Here is a 13,375-nt window from a genome sequence, read left to right as displayed (position 1 = left end):
TACACTATATCAGGCCCGGAGCAGTATAACTTCATACTGATATAATCCTAACTCTCCAGTTGTTGGAGAGGTAATAACCGGGTTAAACAGCACTATACGCCTTGAGAAATGTGTATCAAAAAAGGCGGACATATCAAAAATTTGAAGATATGGGCGCCCTGACTGGACACACCAAATCTGGCCCCCTGACGTTAACGTGGTCTAGAATACTTTTACGAATGTTCTGAAACTATGAGCAGAATGGCGGATTAATCTGGGACTCTCTTCCCAAGTGTATGTTATTATAAGTACCTATATTGATACGATCATGTGTTGGTTTTATGTAATTGCGAATGTTTATATGGATATCTGTGTATTCTTCTCGCAGCAGCAGTATATGGACAGGGAGGTAGGGTGGGTAATGTTTGGGGTTTAATTGTATTGTACTTTTGAAAATGTTCAATAAAAAGGTATCGGATTAAAAAAAGAATCTGACTTCTCTACATTTAATGGTCACTACTCACCTGTGTTGTTATCTGTAGGAATCTCCTCTTTACACCGCTCATCACCCCCCACATATGTCTCTGTAGTATTATTATGGGTCAGATCTTTATCCTGAAAAAGATTGTAAAAGTCAAAGACAGACTGAGTAGTCACATCTATGATCAGCTCTAATCCTGCCATCTCCACCGTTCTCATTACACAAGTATAAAACATATAATACTGGTGGATAAAACAAGACTGAATACAAGACATTCACAGCCCTCTACACGTAATAGGGGTGATTTCATGACACCTTCTCTCCATCTACCTGATGATCCTGAGGAACATTGGGATATTCTTGTTTACAGTCCTGTGGGAGAAGAGGACGGGGACATCTCTCTGGTGTTGTCTTCTGGCTGGATAGAACTGGAGAAAACACATACAGTGACTGAGTAGAATCTGTGACGTCTCTGCATTTAGTGGTTACTACTCACCTGGGTAGTTATCTGTAGGAATCTCCCCTTTAAACTGCTCATCACCTCTCACATATGTCTCTGTAGTATTAATATGGATCTGATTTTTATCCTGAAACAAAAGATTGTAAAAGTCACAGACAGATGATGGAGAAGTCACATCTATGATCAGCTCTAATCCTGCCATCATAGAGATTTCATAACACCTTCTCTCCATCTACCTGATAATCCTGAGGAACATTGAGATCCTCTTGCTTACAGTCCTGTGGTAGAAGAGGACGGGGACATCTCTCTTCTGTTGTCCTCTTACTGGATAGAACTGGAGGAAACACAAACAGGGACTGAATTCATTCTTCACATACAGATAATTATAGGCCGTGTGTATTTAGTCCTGTCTATTACCTGGTGACGTGAGGGGCTGGGGAACCTCCATCATGACGTCCTTGTACAGATCTTTGTGTCCTTCTAAATACTCCCACTCCTCCATGGAGAAATAGATGGCGACATCCTGATACCTTATAGGAACCTGACACATACAATGATATGGTCATAGCCCCCAATACCTTTATAGTGTTACTGTATAATGTCCCAGCATTTGCAGAAGTGTCACCTCTCCAGTCAGCAGCTCAATAATTTTGTAGGCGAGTTCTAGAATCTTCTGGTCATTGATGTCCTTATGTATCAGGGGGAGAGGTGGAGGCCCCGTGATTGGGATCAGGGGTCTTCCCCATCCCTTAGATACAGGGGCCTGGCAGCACTCACTAGAGGTCTTCTTCACTACTGTGTAATCCTGGTTATGGAGAGACACATTAATAAATCTCACTACAGACATTTCCAGAGTCCTCACCTCTCCAGTTCTGTCCATCTGTTATTTCCATAGATAAGAATAATGTAATGTGACGTCATCAGAATCTCTCACCTCTCCAGTAAGCCGGAAGAGGATCTCTAGGCTGAGGTGTAATATCCTCTCCGCCATCTTGTGCCTCTCACTATCCATCCTTGATCGGTCAATTGGGAAAATTCTCTTATATAGAAGATATTTACTGAGAGAATTCCATATTGTAGGGACCTTAATGGGGAGAAGATGAGCCAATGTAACAGCATAAAGAATCCCATGCAATAATACAATTACTGGAGATAGAGAGATTATAACATCCATAGGTTTTATTTCACCCTATTTGTATGTACTGGAACCTGAGCTTAATATCTTATAAAGGCAGTTCCTTCTTGCCTCTTGTATAATATACCAGAGGATACAGTATGCCTCCGAAACAAATTCAGTGTTACGCACATGCCACAGCTCAGCGGGGCATCAGCACCTTCTCCTATGGCCGTTGCCCTCTGCTGTGCTCCACGTCTGGTTTTACAAGGGCTCTGCATGCTTCCATGACATTATATGCCCAAGTCTATTTAAGGCTTACTAAGACACACCTTTGTCTTGGTATTAAGACTCCTAGTCCAGTTTGTTTGCTGCGCTCTTCTATGAGCTCCTGGTCTTCATCTGTCCTTTGACTTTGCACACCTGCTATTTTTATTGCTTTCGAACTGCCTGCACCGTCTCTGCACATGTCCTCCAGTCTCCAGTGCACCAAGTCCTCACTTGACACGTACTGTTCTGCCTGCTGCATCATCGTTCAGGGTCTGTGTGTCCACCTGGACCCTAGGCTTAGTGAATCCACCTCACTAGCTAAACCTAAAAGAGTACCAAGACCATAAATTCCAAAGGGTGCAGCAGCCACACCACCATTGCTATTGGATACGGAAGGATTTTTCAGCATTGGTTTTGCAAGTGGCTGTCAATGGGACATTGGACAGGCTGTGCATGATCTAATAGCCCGTTTCGACGCATTGTCTTTGACACCTGTAGCTTCACTACTGTCTAGTTTTCACCTGGGACATTCTGCTTGGGGAACTTCTCAACATTTGCCCCTCCTGCCTGTTTTGATGGAGACATTAAGGCCTGCCAATGCAATGTACAATTTGAGTTATTCCCCAGCAATTTTTTTCTGACCGGTTCACAGTGGCATAAATTTTTTCTTCGCTGCCTGGGGACGCTTTGGCATGGGCTGTACCATTATGGGCGCGGGATGACCCTATGATGCATTCTCTACCATCTATCCTGTCTGCCTTCTGTAAAGCATTTGACAAACCGGGTCATATCCACTCCATGGTGATTCCATGCTAGGCTTAGTTGATCCATTTCACTAGGCGAGTCTAACATGTAGCTTCTCATCCACTAATAAAACCTATTTGTTTTAGGCCAACCACAGTAACAATAATTTTTTTCTTCCATATCAGTAGTCTCACTCAGACTGCAGCTGAATACGTTTGTATGAATTTTACATGAAGTTTATTACCACCAGCCATTAATACAAACTAAGTGAAAACAAAGCTCTGATTGGTTGCGAAGATGTAACGATAGAGCTCTGATTGGTAGCTAAGGTGAAATGAAAGCAGAGTTCTGAATAATATGGGCCAAAACAATAGAAAAAAAATGTAAATTCCTTTGGGGATACTTGCAGCCTGAAGGGCTGCCATGATAGGAAAGTGGATGGCCTCTACAGGGATTTGTACTCACTGAGCCGCGTTGGAGGTAGGCACAGGTTCACACAGTGATGCAGTCCACAGGTTCAAACAAATTGGTGGTTTATTTAGTGTCCATAAACCCGTCAGGAAAAACTATAAACTGCCTCTTCCCAACACAAAAAGGTATAACAAAACAAAACTCAAAATAACCAGTCCATACAGCACGATCTCAGACATTTAAATAAAGTCCTTTGCTCTGCCTTCAGCAAGGTCTGAGCAGCACATGCAAGCCTGCTCACCTTGCACAACACACAGACAGGAGCAGCTGTCTTAAATCAGGCATTGCAAGACCTGGACTGGACGTAAGTGAGCAGCTGACCCCCCCGCCCCCCAACTCTTTCAGCTGCTTGTAAAACCCGACCCTATAATCAAGGCCCATTAAACTCCTCTCAGCACTATGTGTGCTGGAGCCTGCTTTCAGAGTCCTACATCACCAAGGCTTGGCACCTTGGGGACACATACCTCCCGTCCACGACCTGTCCGGCTGCAAACTTACACCCCCTAAAAAGAATGAGAGAGACCCCTTTGCATATAACGTATTTTGCGGACTATAAGACGGGGAGGAAAATAGTCTTAACGCTCGTGGGACATGACAGAGTGACCTATTATTACAGTACAGAATCAAAGTTGCCGGATCCCGCAACACCTCTGAACAGTGGTGAAGTCAGTAACTACACCACTCAGTCGTTGAGTCTGATGAGCGGTATAGTTACTGACTTCTCCACTGTGCAGAGCCGCCGGGTCTCGCAGGAGCCGGCAACTTTGATTCTGTACTGCAACCATAAGTCACTCCCAGTCATGTCTCACGAGCGATGACGTTACTGACGTCATCACTCGTGAGACATGACCGGGAGTGACCTATTGAGCGTCATTCTCAAGAACAACGCTCCATAGGTTCCAGTACAGGATCAGTAGATGTTGTGGGAACGCCGTAGATTACGTCGGAGCTGCAGGTTTTTTTTGTTTTTTTTTAGTAATAATAAATTGGTGAATGAGTGACTGTTTCTTGTTTTTATTTCTAACCTCTCTCCTTTTAGGCCTTTCAGGTTCCCATTTAAGTATTTCAGATTAGGTGGACTACATCAAAATCCCTGGACTGAATGGCTTATATTTTTTATTTTATTTTTTTTTAGATAAAATGGTGAAACAAGGCTTGAGTCGAAGCCGAGGGGGGGAGTGGGGTGTGTTGTTTAAACTAAAATATATTTGTGTATATTTTTTTTCGTCTTTTAATCTGCTGGGTTAGTAATAGGGGAGTCTGATAGATGCCTCACCATTACTAACACCAGGGACCTTCCCAGCATGATAAGGCCACAGCTGTCGGCTTTACCTTGGCTCGTTATCAAAAATAAGGGGGACTCCACATCATTTTTTATTTTATTTAAACAGGTTAAATAAGGCAAAAACACCCTTTAGTGCCACATGAAAGGCACTAAAGGGTGCTATTTTATTATATGTAGGGGGTTTGTGACATTAAATATCTACAGGACATCTGTTCTATCTCTGTATATAACATTGCTTTACTAGTTTGTAAACTAGCTTTAAATTACATAGAGAATTACAATATGTAAAAGATGTTAAAAAAACGCATTGCATACGACTGGAATATGCATGTCATACAGATGCTAGTTGAGAAAAATCGCATGACACTAGCCCTACTTTTCTGGTCAACATCGGAACGATTCTTATAGGATTGGATGACTCCAGACTAAAATCAAGACTTTCAGAGAAGAGATTAGAATCTCTTCCTCCATTTAAAATGGCTATGGGTTGTATTGCTTATGCATCTGCCAAATCAGATGGAGTATTACAAATACTGCGAGATGAGCATTATGGTTGAAGACCTGGCCAGGAGACACTTACTCTAAGAGTAAGTTCAGTATTTCTTCTTCAGGTATTCAGATATCCGGTCTGGTTCTAGACAGAATCCCCATGCTCCGACTAGGCAGGAGCACAGGTGGAAAGGAAAAAACGGGCAGATGGAGTTATCTCAGAGGCAGAAACAAAATGATTCCTGCTTATTCCCAATTCAAATGCAGAAAAGTAATCATCCAATAAATGTAGGCGGCAGATTTCTAGAATTTTACAGCAAACGGACTATCATAACTCAGAATACTTGGGTATTTAAGTGATAAAAGAAGTATATAAAATAGAATTTTCACATTCTCCTCCTGACAAATTTTAGTTAAACTTGAGTCACTCACCGGCTCTCTTCATTGAAAGCTTTCGGATGACATAAACCTACGACTGTCATCCAAGTCCCAGGACCAGAAGGAAACGAGGGTCATTATTTTAATTTTTTCATAGTGACAAGCCAAATAGCTGTTTCAGAACAATTAAACAAATGACTAACTTACAGGAAGTTCAAAATGGAGTCAATCCCGTTATTCCTCTGATAGCTCACAAAGCAGTATTGTGCACGTTGGATTTAAAGGGTGCATATTATCACATCCCCATTCCTCCTCTACACTAAAACTCCCTGACATTCGCAATAGCAAAGAATTCCAGAATTCTTCATTATCAGTTCCGATGCTTACCCATTGGAATTGCCTCGGCCCCATGGGTCTTAACCAAGATCTTCGTAGAAATCATGGCATATTTAAAGCGCACCTGTCAGAAGGATTGTGCTTATAAAACCATATACACTGTCAGGTGGGCGCCGTTACACTGAGTAAAACGATACCTTTGTTAATGAAATCCGTCTTGTGGTTATTATATTTATTTTCATTTCTGCCATAATGATATGCTCATGCTTCGGTGCGGGCCTTTGTGGAGGGGCTGTAACTGGTGCTCTGCTTATGTATTCATATGTCTGCCTTCTGACAGGTCACTGTGCTTTCAGTGACCTGCCTACTATTTTAAATACTGCCTGTGTATTTTCTGTGCCAAAGTGAAATTTACATGCAGCTGAGAGATGCTACTGCGCACACGCCATTTTGCTGGAAGAAGAAGAATTTGACTGCGGCAATATGGCGCCACGCATACACAGTAGCATCTCTTGGCAACCGAGAAATGCTACTGCACAAAAGCAGGCGGTGGGGGCCATATGGCTGCAGGCAAATTTCTTTTTCCTCCAGCAACATGGTGCCGCTAGCGGTGCTTGCACAGTAGCATCTATCGGCAAGCGAGAGATGGTACTGCACATGCACGGGCACCATTTTGCTAGAGGAAAAAAATCCTTACTAGAAAATTTGGGCTGGATTATCAACTTTAAAAAAAAAAAAAGAAACTTACTTGTAACCTTATATTGGAGTTAAAGAAGGTATTTTGGGAGTCTTTCTACATTTGAATAGTTAGTCTCAGAAAATGGGGAGCCAGGATCCAAGACTTGTATCTACAGGGAACATGGTTAAAGTCAATCCAGAGGAGACCTCCAAATTAGAGAGAACTTAGAGCTACATAGGAAGCTCTGAGGAATTCTCACAGCCATGTACAAGATCGACAAATAAGAATTCTAACAGGCAATATGACAGCAGTTGCACATCATGGTCAAGTGGGCACAAGAGACCACCATCTGCAAATTCTATCTTCAAAAATATTCTACTGAGCAGAAAAGACAGTTTAACCTATCTCTGCCATCAATCTAAATGTCTTTGAAAACCACTCAGGAGATTCTCAGCCAAAACACCTCGAGTCCATCCGATTGGTCCCTAAACCCAGAGGTGTTCTTCCACTTGTGCCCAAGATGGGGTCTTCTTCAAATTTACTTCAAGAACCAAAGTGGCATTTTTTTCCCTGAAGACCCAAGGGACAACCTAGTAGAAGTCGATGTCTTAGTCCAGAATTGAACATGGAGTTGGCCTATGCCTTTCCTCCAACCTCTTTTATTCAGGTAAAATAATCAGAATACTTCTATCTTGGTCCAAGAAGGAGCTGGTTTCTGCTTCTAAACCTTCCAATGGTTGAAGGTTCAATTGTTCTAACTCTTCGGGAAGATCTTTAATCAAAAAGTCTTCTATATCACCCCCCGAATAGAGTCACTGAGCTTAACAACCTGAGTCCTGAAAAGACTTAAAATCTTGGGGTCGCTCAAACAATAATCTCAATTACACAAAATAAAAAAAAATCCAAAACGTGCCATATTTTGCAGACTATAAAATGCACTTTTTCCTCCCAAATTTGGGAGGAAAATAGAGGTGCATCTTATAGTTAGAATGTAGCTTACCTGCTCGGTAAGGGGGGGGGTGGGCGGTGGAGCAGAGTCACAGGAGGCAGGAGCAGGGTCGCTGCTGCAGGAAGTCAGTGGCGGTAGGAGTTGGGCGATGCTGCAGGACCGGGACTGGGAGGAGGGGGGTGTCCCAGCGATGCAAAGCAAGGGAGGCAGGAGCACAATCCCTGCTGCGCACATTGACCTCGCGGTGACCTTCAGGAAAATGGCGCCGTATCAGCGCGTGCGCAGATTTAGATCTCGGCTCAATGAAAATCTGGGATCTCAATCTGCGCATGAGCCGGCGGCATTTTACTGAAGCCCGCTACAAGGTGAATGAATATGTGCAGTGGGGACTCTACTCCTGCCTCGCTTGCTTAGCACTACCGGGACACCCCCTCCTCCCAGCCCAGGGCCCGCAGCATCGCCCCACTCCTGCCACCACCACAGTGAGCCAGGTTCAATTTCCTCCTCTAAAACCTAGGTGCATCTTATAGTCTGAAAAATACAGTAGTTACCGTGGCTATTTACAGAAAATTCTGGATTTTTTTTTTCATGTGGTCACAATAGGCCAGATACCTCCTTCAAAGATTTTGAGAAAATCTGGACTTTCTACAGACAGGGTTTCATATAAGTACATATTTGACTACCAGACAACAAACCATCTTTGGGTAAAGTATCTTGAGCCTGTATGTCTCCAATCCTTCTTGCAGAAGTAATGGTTCCCAGGAATGTTGTCTTGAGGGATAAAAATTTTTGACTGGTCAAAGTAAGAGGCCCAAATATGTTGTTGTATAGACTCTAACACCAAATTCAAAATCTCAGGAAGGGATTGTTTTTTGAAAAGTAGGCCATAGTCTGTAAGTGACTTTTAGAAATGTCTTTACCCGAGGATGGGAACCATTAGTTCTGCAGGAAGGATTGGAGACATCACATCACTCCCTGAGGAAGCATACTTGTGAAAGGTGTGTTGGAGTGTGGATTTTCATTACACCTGGTGTTTGCAGCATGAATCCAGGTATTTCATGGGATGTTTGTGATGCAATATCCATGGTTGTAAGCTATTGTTCTACTTTGTTACTTTATGTGCATTGCACTTTATATGTATAGACAAATTCATGCTATGACCATGTATATCTCTATTGAGATTTGATTACCTGTTAAGCGGACACTACCACCATGCCACTTTGATATGACTACTCATCTATTTTGTTGTATGGCCATAGAATCAATATCTGCCTAAACACTAAAGACACCTTGACCTGAATAAATTCGTATTTGCATTATTTGCATTTTGTTTGGACAGAGACCTAATATTTGTTTAAGCACTGAGTCACTTTAAATTATTTATATCCTGAATTTGCATTTGCACTTTATAGTGACATTTAAGGCATTGATTCACTTCTAATTATTATTATTATTATTATTATTTTTCTTCTAAATTTGCATTTGCACTTTATAGTGACAATTTTATTGCTGTGCTTTTTGAATCTATTGAGGTGGCTCAGTGCCATGTACTTTTGATTAAGATCACTGACCTGATGTTCCTCACCTGTGTCCTGCATACTATTTATATCTTATGCTGCATACACCTTGTTGCTTTTTAAACTGTTCTGTGTTTATGTATACATATGTATATGTCGTGTATTATGATTAGTGTTTCGTTTTTTTTCGGGTGTTTTGATTACTCAATAAAATGTAATTACTTCATTGCACAATATAAACTTATCTTGTCTGAGCAATTTTTAGATTTAGGATTGGAGACATACAGGCCCGCTCAATCACGGAACCTTAGTTCAAGATCTGGGAGGACAGGATGGTCCTACAACTAGATCCTTCCTTAAAAGTAGGAAGAAAATTCCATAGAGATCAAGAAATTGTACTTTCATCTTGTTGCCAAAAACCTTGATGTTAGAAGGGAAGCCCTTCAATACATTGAAATTACCAAGCCTTGGCACCCAGATACCAACTTTTTTGGTTCAATTTAGTGGCAGATCAGGAAAGACCTTGGAGGCTTCTCTAGCCAAATGGAAAAAAATCTGCCATTTCCCACTGCAACATTATTTTTAGGGAGTCCCCCACACCCACCCCTTAAAGTTCATTCTATGAGAAGGTTTGCCTCTTCTTTGGCAGGAAAGTTTCGTTCTACCAACTGGCCCAAGACTAAATACCTCTTTTAAACCCTACAGACTGGATCTGATATCACTTCAACAAGACCGCCCTGGAAAGGGGGAATGAATCCTACCGGTAATTGTGTTTTCACAAATCCATCTTGACTGCAACCTTCCTTTCCTGTTGATTCCCACAGTTTGCAGATTAAACATTTAGGAATTATTAGCTCTGAAAAACATTGATCGGAGAACTAAGGGGCAATTTTCCCTCGTGTATGCCTGTCCCTACTGAGGATGAGAGCAACAATCTTCTGTCTGCTGTTGGCAAGGATTCCTGGAAACACAATTACTGGTAAGACTAAGGGGGCTTTCACATTCAGCGGCTCTCGTCTGTACCCCCCAGTCAGCTACATCTAAGTGTTCATCTTCAGAAGGAATCTGCCCCAAAATGATGCACGGCAGAGCACGTTACTCCGCCAGCACGCATATGTCCAAATCCAGTTTTGCGGGTGGGTTCGGACGCAAGCCATGACTGAACGGGAGCCAGAACGCAGTGTGAAAGCACCACAGTTCCCCCTTTTATCCACATGGTGTTTAGTAGGTAGTTTCCTCAGCTGTTAGATGATTTACCTCAGAGAGAATGTAGTTTACAAAAAGTTGCTCTTGGAATGTAGAAACATAGGAATACCTAAATAGTCAGTGCTGAAGGTGTTACTGCCCCCTGCGCCCAGTAATGGAAGATCTCCACATACCTCCACCTGCAGAGCCGCCACCACATATATGGCTGCTCTGTGCGCACAGGACCTGTGATGAGGTCACAGGAGGGGAGGAGTCAGGGGTCACATGATCAGGGGCCTCAGTGGATGCAGGACTCTGCTGTGCTGGTTGTCATGGTGCTGGATGAGGGGAAGGTTATGTGTGGGGTCAGGAGGGGTTTACAGTGTGGATGTAGCAGAGCCACGCGTGTACGAGGTGTACGGAGCGGAGCCGCGTGTGTACGAGGTGTACGGAGCGGAGCCGCGTGTGTACGAGGTGTACGGAGCGGAGCCGCGTGTGTACGAGGTGTACGGAGCGGAGCCGTGTGTGTGCGAGGCGTACGGAGCGGAGCCGCGCGTGTACGAGGCGTACGGAGAGGAGCCGCGCGTGTGCGAGGCGTACGGAGCGGAGCCGCGCGTGTGCGAGGCGTACGGAGCGGAGCCGCGCGTGTGCGAGGCGTACGGAGCGGAGCCGCGCGTGTGCGAGGCGTACGGAGCGGAGCCGCGCGTGTACGAGGCGTACGGAGCGGAGCCGCGCGTGTACGAGGCGTACGGAGCGGAGCCGCGCGTGTACGAGGCGTACGGAGCGGAGGCGCGCGTGTACGAGGCGTACGGAGCGGAGCCGCGCGTGTACGAGGCGTACGGAGCAGAGCCGCGCGTGTAAGAGGCGTACGGACCGGAGCCGCGCGTGTACGAGGCGTACGGAGCTGAGCAGTGAGTGTACGAGGCGTACGGAGCGAAGCCGCGTGTGTACGAGGCGTACGGAGCGGAGCCGCGTGTGTACGAGGTGTACGGAGCGGAGCCGCGTGTGTACGAGGCGTGCGGAGCGGAGCCGCGTGTGTACGAGGCATGCGGAGCCGCGTGTGTACGAGGTGTACGGAGCGGAGCCGCGTGTGTACGGAGCAGAGCCGCGTGTGTACGAGGTGTACGGAGCGGAGCCGCGTGTGTACGAGGTGTACGGAGCGGAGCCGCGTGTTTGTACGAGGTGTACGGAGCGGAGCCGCGTGTGTACGAGGTGTACGGAGCGGAGCCGCGTGTGTACGAGGTGTACGGAGCGGAGACGCGTGTACGAGGTGTACGGAGTGGAGCCACGTGTGTACGAGGTGTTCTAATGAAAAAAGCTTGTTAGTAACATAGTTTTTAAGGTTGAAGGAAGACCAAGTCCATTTAGTTCAACCCATAGCCTAACATGTTGATCCAGAGGAAGGCAAAAAAAAACATGTGGCAACACTAAGCTCCACATTGGGGAAAAAAATTCCTTCCCGACTCCATACGACAATCAGACTAGTTCTCTGGATCAATGCCCTATCAATGAATTTAGTATATATAACCCGTAATATTATACTTTTCAAGAAAGGCATCCATGCCCTTCTTAAATTTTAGTAGTGAATCACTCATTACAACATCATGCGGCAGAGAGTTTCATAGTCTCACTGCTCTTACAGTAAAGAATCCCCGTCTGTAATTATGATTAAACCTTCTTTCCTCCAGACGTAGAAGATGCCCCCTTGTCCCCGTCTCAGGCCTCAGAGTAAAAAGATCAGTAGAAAGGTCTTTATACTGTCCCCGCATATATTTGTACATAGTAATAAGATCACCCATAAGCCTTCGTTTTTCCTAAGTAAGTAACCCCAAGTGTAATCACCTGTCTTTGTTTGGCTGACCCCCCAGTCCTCTAATAACCTTGGTCGCTCTTCTTTGCACCCGCTCTAGTTCAGCTATGTCTTTCTTATACACTGGAGACCAAAACTGTACACAGTATTCTAAGTGTCTTCGCACTAGTGACTTGTATAGAGGTAAAATTATGTTCTCCTCATGAGCATCTATGCCTCTTTTAATGCATCCCATTATTTTATTTGCCTTTGCAGCAACTGCCTGACCCTGGCCACCAAACGTGAGCTCGTAGTCCACCAATACACCCAGGTCTTTTTCAGTGACAGTTTTGCCCAGTGTCTTACAATTAAGCATATAATTATACATTTTATTTCCTCTGCTTAAGTGCATTACTTTACATTTATCCCCATTAAAGCTCATTTGCCATTTATCAGCCCAAGCTTCTAGTTTACATAGATCCTTCTGTAATATAAAATTGTCCCCCTCTGTATTGATTACCCTGCAGAGTTTAGTGTCATCTGCATATACTGTATGCCCCTTACAAAGTCATTAATAAATATGTTAAGAAGAAGTGGGCCCAATACTGACCCCTGTGGTACCACACTGTTAACTGTGACCTAGTCTTAGTGTGTTCCATTAATAACCACCCTTTGTTTCCTATCACTGAGCCAGTTCTTAACCCACTTACATATATTTTTCCCTATCCCCATTGTTCTCATTTTATGTATCAACCTTTTGTGTGGAACCGTATCAAAAGCTTTTGAAAAGTCCATATACACAACATCCACTGCATTTCCTTGGCCCAGTCCGGAACTTACTTCTTCATAAAAGCTGATCAGATTAGTTTGACAGGAACGGTCCCTCGTAAACCCATGCTGATATTGGGTCATGAGGTTATTCTTCTTCAGATACTCTAGTATAGCATCTCTTAGGAAACCCTCCAGGATTTTACCCACAGTAGAGGTTAAGCTTACCGGCCTATAATGTCCAAGTTCAGTTTTTGTCCCCTTTTTGAATATCGGCACCACATTTGCTATACACCAGTCCTGTGGTACAGACCCTGTTATTATGGAATCTTTAAAGATTAAAAATAATGGTCTATCTATGACTTTACTTAGTTCCTGCAATACTCGCGGGTGTATCCCACCCGGGCCCGGGGATTTGTCAACTTTAGTGAATTTTAGACGCCGCCGTACTTCCTGCTGGGTTAAGCAAGTGACATTTAAT

At 44.1% G+C, this 13,375-nt stretch overlaps 1 protein-coding gene across 1 annotated transcript in view; it reads right to left on the bottom strand.

Annotated features, from left to right (window-relative positions):
• LOC141271435 (uncharacterized) overlaps nucleotides 1–13,375 on the bottom strand; it is a gene marked incomplete at its 5' end in the record, with an annotated part of 223,463 nt that overhangs the window by 116,653 nt on the left and 93,435 nt on the right. Inside the window, 7 exons of the mRNA XM_073681511.1 lie at nucleotides 504–594; nucleotides 791–888; nucleotides 957–1,047; nucleotides 1,142–1,254; nucleotides 1,338–1,461; nucleotides 1,546–1,725; nucleotides 1,855–2,004. Of these exons, the coding sequence (XP_073537612.1) occupies nucleotides 504–594; nucleotides 791–888; nucleotides 957–1,047; nucleotides 1,142–1,254; nucleotides 1,338–1,461; nucleotides 1,546–1,725; nucleotides 1,855–2,004 (847 nt within the window). The remainder of the gene's footprint in view (nucleotides 1–503; nucleotides 595–790; nucleotides 889–956; nucleotides 1,048–1,141; nucleotides 1,255–1,337; nucleotides 1,462–1,545; nucleotides 1,726–1,854; nucleotides 2,005–13,375) is intronic.

Source organism: Phyllobates terribilis, unplaced genomic scaffold (genome assembly GCF_046119375.1).
Source record: "Phyllobates terribilis strain yellow unplaced genomic scaffold, ASM4611937v1 Scaffold_5__5_contigs__length_657084704, whole genome shotgun sequence".
Lineage (NCBI taxonomy): Eukaryota > Metazoa > Chordata > Amphibia > Anura > Dendrobatidae > Phyllobates > Phyllobates terribilis.
Note: the sequence above shows the minus strand (reverse complement) of the source record. Positions and strands in the feature narration are given on the sequence as shown.